At 37.8% G+C, this 8,856-nt stretch overlaps 1 protein-coding gene across 1 annotated transcript; it reads left to right on the forward strand.

Annotated features, from left to right (window-relative positions):
• The first annotated feature begins 242 nt into the window (after positions 1-242).
• Positions 243-7,738, forward strand: LOC147309507 (uncharacterized). Its single transcript, XM_086268643.1, has 5 exons — positions 243-851; positions 938-1,055; positions 1,187-1,877; positions 3,722-3,747; positions 6,693-7,738. Exons 1-3 carry the CDS (start codon positions 780-782, stop codon positions 1,345-1,347), a joined length of 351 nt encoding a protein of 116 aa, XP_086124769.1. The 5' UTR covers positions 243-779; the 3' UTR covers positions 1,348-1,877; positions 3,722-3,747; positions 6,693-7,738.
• The last annotated feature ends 1,118 nt before the right edge of the window (positions 7,739-8,856 follow it).

Below are 8,856 nucleotides of genomic sequence, written 5' to 3' on the forward strand. Positions count from 1 at the left end.
AAAAGGTAAAGGCTATACAAACAATTCCCAGACCTAAAACCAAAAAGCAAGTGAGGTCGTTTCTGGGCTTGGTTGGCTGGTATCGGAGGTTTATTCCCCATTTCTCAACCTTGGCAGCCCCTCTTACAGATCTCACGAGAAAACACGCTTCTAAAGTGATGTGGAATGACTACTGTGAACATGCCTTCCAATGTTTAAAGAGACAGATTTCTGAAGCCCCTGTTTTGCAAAGCCCGGATTTTTCCAAACCATTTGTTGTACAGGTAGATGCCTCTAATGTTGGACTTGGAGCAGTGCTGGCTCAAGGAGAAGCTGGTGAAGAAAAACCTGTGCTTTTCTTAAGTAAGAAGCTGTTTGACAGGGAAAAAAACTATTCTACAGTAGAGAAAGAAGGACTGACAATTAAGTGGGCAATTGATTCGTTGAAATATTATCTCCTTGGAAGAGAATTTATTCTTCAGACGGATCACTAGTGATGGGACGTTCTGTATCGAGGCTTCGGAGCGTGTGTCGAGTAATGGAGGGGGCGTTTCCGCGAAGCGCGTATCGAGGCTTGCTTCATTTATGGGAGGAGCTGAAAATGATGACGTCCGAAGCCTCACTGCCCGGCTGTACCACGTGACTGGTTCATGAAGTGGTTCGAACTTTGCCGCGAGATATGACAGCGATATAAACCCCTCAGACTTCAATCAAAATGTGGGTGTTTGATGGAGAGTTGCGGTTAGTGAGAGTTTGGAGACCGTTTGGAGGTTTATGAGAGTGAGGAAAGTCAGGAGAGAATGGAGCCAGCTAAGAAGAGGAGGATGTCCTCCCCTGTGTGGGAACATTTTGATCTTATTCCTCCCAACAAGGTATGTAAATTTCTACAGAAGATGTATTTTCATGATACTGATGGTGCAATACAATTTATGTTGAGCTGTCTTGACTTTTGTACAAGGTGAAGTGTTTGCTATGTGCCAGGGAGCTGGGATATAACAACACCACCTCATCCATGCTTAGGCACTACAGAGCTTTGCATGAGAATAAGGGGGACACCGATTGTGGAGCAAGACCAGGTGAGCCATCAAATGCAATGATAATATAGGATGCAGTAATGTTACTAAATGATATAACAATATTATACAACTGTAATAAGTTACGTGTGTGATATTTATATTTGTGCTTTATCTTTATTGTCTTTCCTCAGGAGAACAATCTCAAATAGATGAAGACCTGGTCAGCATGGTGATTGAGGACTCCCAGCCATTTAGCATTGTGGAGGACAAAGGATTCAAAAGATTTGTTAAATCATTAAATCCTAGCTATGTTCTCCCCACTAAAAAGGTCATAAAAGCAGTGAAAATTTAGTTTTTACAGAATAAAATGTGAACAGGCAGGACTGAGGCTCAAAGCCTCAGTGTGTAGCTGTCCATACCTCAACGTTACAAAAGCACAACTACTGTCCACACCCCAACCACACCTCACCTCACAGTAAATGATCATTTCCATTTCAAGCATTTCCAAATAATCATTTCCCATACTGCCACTATAAATATACACAGTATACTGCCATCACTACAATATACATGTTTTACACACTCCTTTTGTTGTTGACATTTACAGGCTGTGTGCAAAATGCCACACTCTTCAAATTCATGCCAGCTATTATTTTTACGTCCAGTAGGTGTCCTGCTAGAGCAAATGAAGCTTCATGAAGCTTCGCGTTGGGGTGAACCAATTGGATGAAAAGCTTCAGTGCTTCATGGGGCTTCATCTGCCCATCACTACGGATCACCGATCCCTGGTGTGGATGCACTCCAAGCAACATCAGAATGCGAGGATACTGCGCTGGTGCCTAGCCCTCCAGCCATACCAGTTCACCGTCCAGCATTGTCCGGGTAAGAACAATCTTATTGCTGACTATCTTTCCCGTTTGCCGGAGATGTGTCGACCAGAAAGGGGGGGGGGGGGGGGGTAGTGAGTAATGTTGGGAAGCATTTAAGTAACAAAGTGTTGCGGGTTACCTTTGTGGTGGCCATCTTGTTTTCCCAGTAAAGAGGAAGCCTGCCTCAATTGCAGTCTGTATTAAGAAGGTGTGTCTTTAGAGTATTTGAAGGGAGCAGGAAATGGATTGGGGGCCATTTTGAGAAGTTGCTGTCTGCATGTGCATGATGTTGGCAAGAGATAATAAAACAATTACTTTAATTAAGATAGAGTGAAGTCTGATGTTTCCCTCACCGCCCCTCACTGCGTCACACCTTATCTGTATGTTTAGACAGATGCTTTTTAAAATTTTTATTATTATTATTATTATTATTATTATTATTATTATTATTATTATTATTATTATTATTATTTTTTTTTTTAGCATTTTAGCTATTTTTTTTAAACTACAGTTATTTCTGTGTCATCTACATGGAAGTGATTATAATGATTCATTTAAACACAAGTTCAGTCAATATTACCTGTAAATATGTATGTGTATGTGTGTGTATATACACATATATGTATATACACATATATGTATATACACATATATGTATATACACATATATGTATATACACGTATATACACGTATATACACGTGTATACACGTATATACACGTGTATACACGTATATACACGTGTATATACACGTGTATACACGTGTATATACGTGTATATACGTGTATACACGTGTATACACATATATACACGTGTATACACATATATACACGTGTATACGTATATACGTGTGTATACGTATATACGTGTGTATACGTATATACGTGTGTATACGTATATACGTGTATATACGTGTATATATGTGTATACACGTGTATATACGTGTATACACGTATATACACGTGTATACACGTGTATATACGTGTATACACGTGTATATACGTGTATACACGTGTATATACGTGTATACACGTGTATACACGTGTATATATATATACACGTGTATACACGTGTATATATATATACACGTGTATACACGTGTGTATATATATATACACGTGTATACACGTGTGTATATATATATACACGTGTATACGTGTGTGTATATATATATACACGTGTATACGTGTGTGTATATATATATACACGTGTATACGTGTGTGTATATATATATACACGTGTATACACGTGTGTGTATATATATATACACGTGTATACACGTGTGTGTATATATATATACACGTGTATACACGTGTATACGTATACATATATACACGTGTATACACGTGTATACGTATACATGTGTATACACGTGTATACGTATACATGTGTATACACGTGTATACGTATACATGTGTATACACGTGTATACGTACACATGTGTATACATATATACGTACACATGTGTATACATATATACGTACACATGTGTATACACGTATATACGTATACATGTGTATACATATACACACACATACACATGTGTATACACGTATATACGTATACATGTGTATACACGTATATACGTATACATGTGTATACACACACATACATGTGTATACACGTGTATACACACACATACATGTGTATACACACACATACACATATATATGTGTATACACATATATATGTGTATACACATATATACACATATATGTGTGTATACACATATATACACATATATGTGTGTGTGTGTGTACATACATAACACTTTCATGGAAACTGCATTCAAATAAGTCAAATACACTATGAATGTCCTTAGGTTTCATGTGAACTGAACTTAGCTAACTCTGCAAGCATGCCACCTGCTGGATGAGCAGAAGGTAAGCAAGTAATACCACTAACCTCACTTTTTAGCATTTCAGCCAAGGGTAAGCAATGAGATCTCATGTATGGTTTACCCTAAACATTTATGTAGCCTGCCATAGCATACCAAAAATGTTATGAAAATATCCAGCCATATATGTATAATTTGGCTTTGCACCATTTCAGCAGCTGTAGTTTGGACTAAGTTTGGAAATTAAATGGAAAAAGATGTAAATAAAAATGTTATTTTTATTTAGGTGTTTTATTATATATAAAGGAGGATGAATCCATGCTTCCATCTTGTTTATGCCAAATTCTTTGGTTATTTGACTTTTGCCTTTCACCCAGAGAACTGCTACTTACTGGATGTGTTCCTTTTTAGACTATTCTCTATAAACCTTAGAGATGGCTGAGTTGGAAAATCCCAATAGATCAGCAGTCTCTGAAATACTCGGACCAGCCCATTGGGCGTCAACGAGTATTTTTACTATTTACTATTTTATTTGCTCACTTTAAAGTTTAGCAGGTCATCTTGACTGCGTCTGTGTGCCTTAATGCACGGAGTTGCTACCATGTGAGCAACTCAGTGTGTATAATATATGTAAAATAGATTTAAGTAAGGAAAAATATGCTGCAGAAAAACACAAATGTAAGGCAAACAACTGAATTTGTTTAGTAATTCAGAAATGTTACTAACTTAATGTTGAAAATATAAGAGGTACAGATGTTTATACATTTGAAAATGCATGTTTGAGTAATACAACAAATAGACAGCTGAAAAACATCTAGTTACATTCGTTTTTATGCTAGGCAGCAATTGCAGTCCATACACAGAAGTGTCTCTCAGCCTGGTTTGCAAAATGTCATGGTATGGTAATATATAACATATAAAAATTATAAAAAATACATTTGAATATAACGGTGATTCATTAAGCAATCCTAAGACTGCAGCTGACAATGCTACAATCAAGTTCAAAAACTCAAAACTGTAAAATACTGTTGTAAACTTAGTTATGTTGTGGCTATTTAAACTCCACAAACTGTAAGTCTGCTAATGCCAGAGCAATAAGTTTGTTGTTTACAGTGTGTTGAAATAAATACTATCAGCAAGCAACAGTAAACAGGTTAAAACACCAAAGATCATTAGTAAAAGGAGATGTGTGCAAATATATTTTGCTTTGAAAGGAAAGCCAACACCCTCTCGTGTGCCCCCACCGTTCACAGGAGGGGATAGATAAGTTCTCTGCTTTGTGAATCAGGCAGTGGTCAGAGATTGAGATCCTGGCGGTCCGATAAATCTTGCTTTAGAAACATGGAATTTCACTTTTCATTCCCAAATATGGTTCAAGAAGGAACTTCACTGAGTCAGAACGCAACGTTTTGATCACACTGCTTTTTTTTTAAAGTTAGAATTTCTTAATATGAATCCAGCTGAAGACAAAGTGATCTTTGATTGCACCTTAAATTAAAATATGCTCTGAAGTAGTTATATGTACCATATCTGTGTGCTTGTGCAATTCATATAATAAAGTTAGACTCAAGTTGGACTGACCTCTGTCACAAGCTTACTTGGAATATTATTAGGAGTGCTTAAATTACACCATACGGTGCACTCTACAAACAGCTTACTTAACTGACACGCCTTGTAAAAGGGCTGGCTTCCTCTTCCAGCAGTGACATCAGTGCTTTAGTGATTAAACTATTTTTAAGTTTTTAAGGAGCCACGTCCTTCCCCAAATGAACCTAATACATCCTCCTTCTTTCTAGATTTCTGACTTCTACTTGGCATAGTGGATGGCCTTTTAACAGAGTTCATGCTCATATACTATACCAAACGCATCAGTAAAATCTGATTGCAAATGTTACTGTTATGGTGGACTTTCATGTCTGGATCCATTGAGGTTTCTACCGCTGCTTTATGGATGGCCATCAATCTATCACTGCACACAGAAATGTCTTGTGTTTTTATTTTATTTCAGTTTTTTAATTATTATTAAAAGCTACGTCTAACTGCTCCCTTATTCACAAGGCTTCTCTACAGCTCTGCATGCTGGATTTGGAAGATTTTTATGGTCGATGCCTTTCTTGATGCAAACCCTCAAGAGATTTGTGTTTCCTACCAGGACTGGACTGGGAAGCTTTTCCTTGTTAGACAAATGTGCAAACCACAACACTATTAATAATTTAAATTACAGCTAGAGATTGCTCTGCTTAGCTTAGTATATATACTGGCTCTGCACGATTCTTTCCAAAGGCAGCAGATCCTGGAAAGATGCTGCACCTTGCCAAGAAATAGTCCCAGTTACAGTTTTGTGATACCATGAATTGTCATTTTCACAATAAGGTTTTTAGTTGATTTCAGAAATTGCATGTGACATTTTAATCCGTGAGCTTTCGAGGTGCTGAGAGGTGGATTTTGTTTGTGGATTTTCTGAGAGAGCCTGGCAAGCCGAAGCATGCTAACCAAACACCAGATATCCGTTCTTCAGTATAAAGAACGGATATCTGGTGTTTGCCTGTGAAGGTTGTATGACTGATGCTTTTCATCACCAGCTTATTTGTGTACTCATTCCTTTAGCTTGTGTAAATTGTAGAGAAATGCTTTCCTCTGAGGTTTTTCTGTCCTTCCGACCACAGAAGTCCATCAGTGGTAATACCTTCAACAAAGTTTCTGTAATTTCTTTGATTATTATCAAATGGATTTCCTTGCCATTTGATAATTTCCTTGCTCTACATCCTATTCTCAAAAAAGACATTTCTTTTTGTGAACCCACACAAAACGTCTGCCAACTTTGGAAGTGGAAGACCCAATCTCAAATAAAAGCCCTAGCCATTATCATCAATAATATAGAATCTTAAAATGGTACCCCATTTCACTGTGATGGTATTGGGGTATCTTAAGTTATGTGGCATGAGTAACTTGCCACGAAGGTCCCATTTATATTCTGTCTGCTGCCTTTAGGGGTTTCCACAATGGATCATCTGCCTACATCCTCCTCTGTCACACCAACCCACTGAATGTCCTTCATCTCTACATCCATGAGCATCCTCCAAGGTCTTTTCCTCAAGCCTGGCAGCTCCATCTTTAACATCCTTTGCCCACTATATGCATTATCCCTCTTTTGTACAGGTCCAAACAATCTCATGCTTGCCACTTTATTAAAAAGATAAGTATATCAAAGAGAGGGCTCAGGTTGAGCTGGTGTGGAGACAGTCCTCTCCCTCCTGGTCACTCCCAACCAAAACTTTTTCTTTATCTTCAGCGCTGCCATTTTCCATTTCTGTTTTTTTGTAGGCGGCACCTTCTCCAAACCATACATCATAACGGTGTCACTACATTGTGTAAACCTCCCCCTTAAACCACCCCAACACTCATCTCCACCATCCCCACCCAAGACTCTGGAAACAACTTGCTTATTTGCAAGAGGAAGACTCCCTTGGTGCTAATCTAGCCTACAGAATTTCAGATGTGCCATCCACTGAAAACATTTATATGGTTAATGAACAAGTGAAATCCATAAACAGGAAACGAAAAAGATATAGTTTACAAAGTTATATGAAGTTGTCTCCTCTACTTCTGAAATGCTTTACAGGGCTGTCTTCCTTCTCTCAACACAACCGGTCGCGGCAGATGGCCGCGCCTCCCTGAGCCTGGTTCTGCCAAAGGGTTCTTCTTGTTAAAAGGGAGTTTTTCCTTCCCACTGTAGCCAAAATGCTTTCTCACAGGAGTCATATGATTGTTGTTTTTTTCTCTGTATGTATGATTGTAGGGTCTACCTTACAAAAGAAAGTGCCTTGAGGTGACTGTTTTTGTGATTTTGTGCTGTATAAATAAAACTGAATTGAAGTGAAAGAATGAAAAGTAAAAGACAAGCATCAGAAACATTTGATATGTTGTCTTTGTAATATTCGGATTTGTGGAACATTATATTCTGAGCCTGCATTGTGTAACCTTTTCGTTTATCTGACTCAAAATAAGTTTAGCCTGAAAAGAGAGAGACAAAATACATTTTCTTTACGAAACATTTTCTTTGCTACATGACTTTAAAAGTATGTTTTATAATGTCACCAGTTTTGGTGCTGTGGTTGATTAAAACACCACATGACAGTAAAATAGTATTACTTGCATGTTTTTTCCTCAACATGACTTTTCTAGGCACAGTTTAATCTTGCAATGTGTCACAGTATTTAACAACCCAAAATAAACTTGGTTTGACCCAGAGGGATTTGAAAATATTCTAATGATGATGACTTTGTAATTTCCTTTCCCTTCTCCCAAATACTAGAAGGGAAAACTCCAAGTTGGTGTGAGGCCTACTAAAGTAAAATGCAGCATGACCTGGGAGAGTACTTTTCCTCATGTACTGCTGTACATAAGGAAAAAGTGGTAGAATGAGCTTATGACAGATGTATTGCCTTTGGCTCCGAGCCTGCAGCTTCCTACTATGTTGCCGTTTGGTAGTAATCACTCAGAAATAGTTGAACAACTTCCAGCAGAAATAGCTGGAGGAGTAGCTCCAAACCCTTCTATTTACATCAGTTTCAAGGACAGGGAGTAAAACAAAAAATTGGGGAAAATGTATCTATATCCTTTGAATTTCTTTTATGTGTGTACAACTGAACCAAGAAAAAAAGAGATTTTCCATTAAAAACATAGGCCTTGTGCATGTTTTGTGCAGCACTAAATAAAGCTTGTCAGAAATATCAACATTGTGAAATATGAACATGGCAGAATTTAAATAAAGAAATAACTCCATAAATGGACAAAGGGTCAAAGAAGGTCGCCACCTTTCTGGTTAGTTTATGTGACTTGCATCAGAGAGGTCGAAGGCTGTTGTGTTCACATGATATACAAACTGGGACAAATTACTGTTTAGATCACGAAGCTTCAGCTTCAGTGGGTCCACATCAGATGATTCTTATGGGAAAAAAGACACTGGCATTGTGCACTACAGGCAACAGAAAGCATACTGGCCTTGCCACATGGCTCTATCCTTTAATATGTCAAAATAAATGTCATTATCAGTACTAGAAATCTTTCCGTTGCATTTTAGGGATTAATTAATGTGTTTCGGGATGAAATTCTGTATCAAATGCTTAATACAAACACTGCTGTTGCAAAAGTT

Source organism: Aulonocara sp. 'chitande type north' Nkhata Bay, linkage group LG17 (assembly GCF_057382095.1).
Source record: "Aulonocara sp. 'chitande type north' Nkhata Bay isolate Kocher_YH1m ecotype deep benthic linkage group LG17, A_spYH_male_GT1.1, whole genome shotgun sequence".
Taxonomy (NCBI): Eukaryota; Metazoa; Chordata; class Actinopteri; order Cichliformes; family Cichlidae; genus Aulonocara; species Aulonocara sp. 'chitande type north' Nkhata Bay.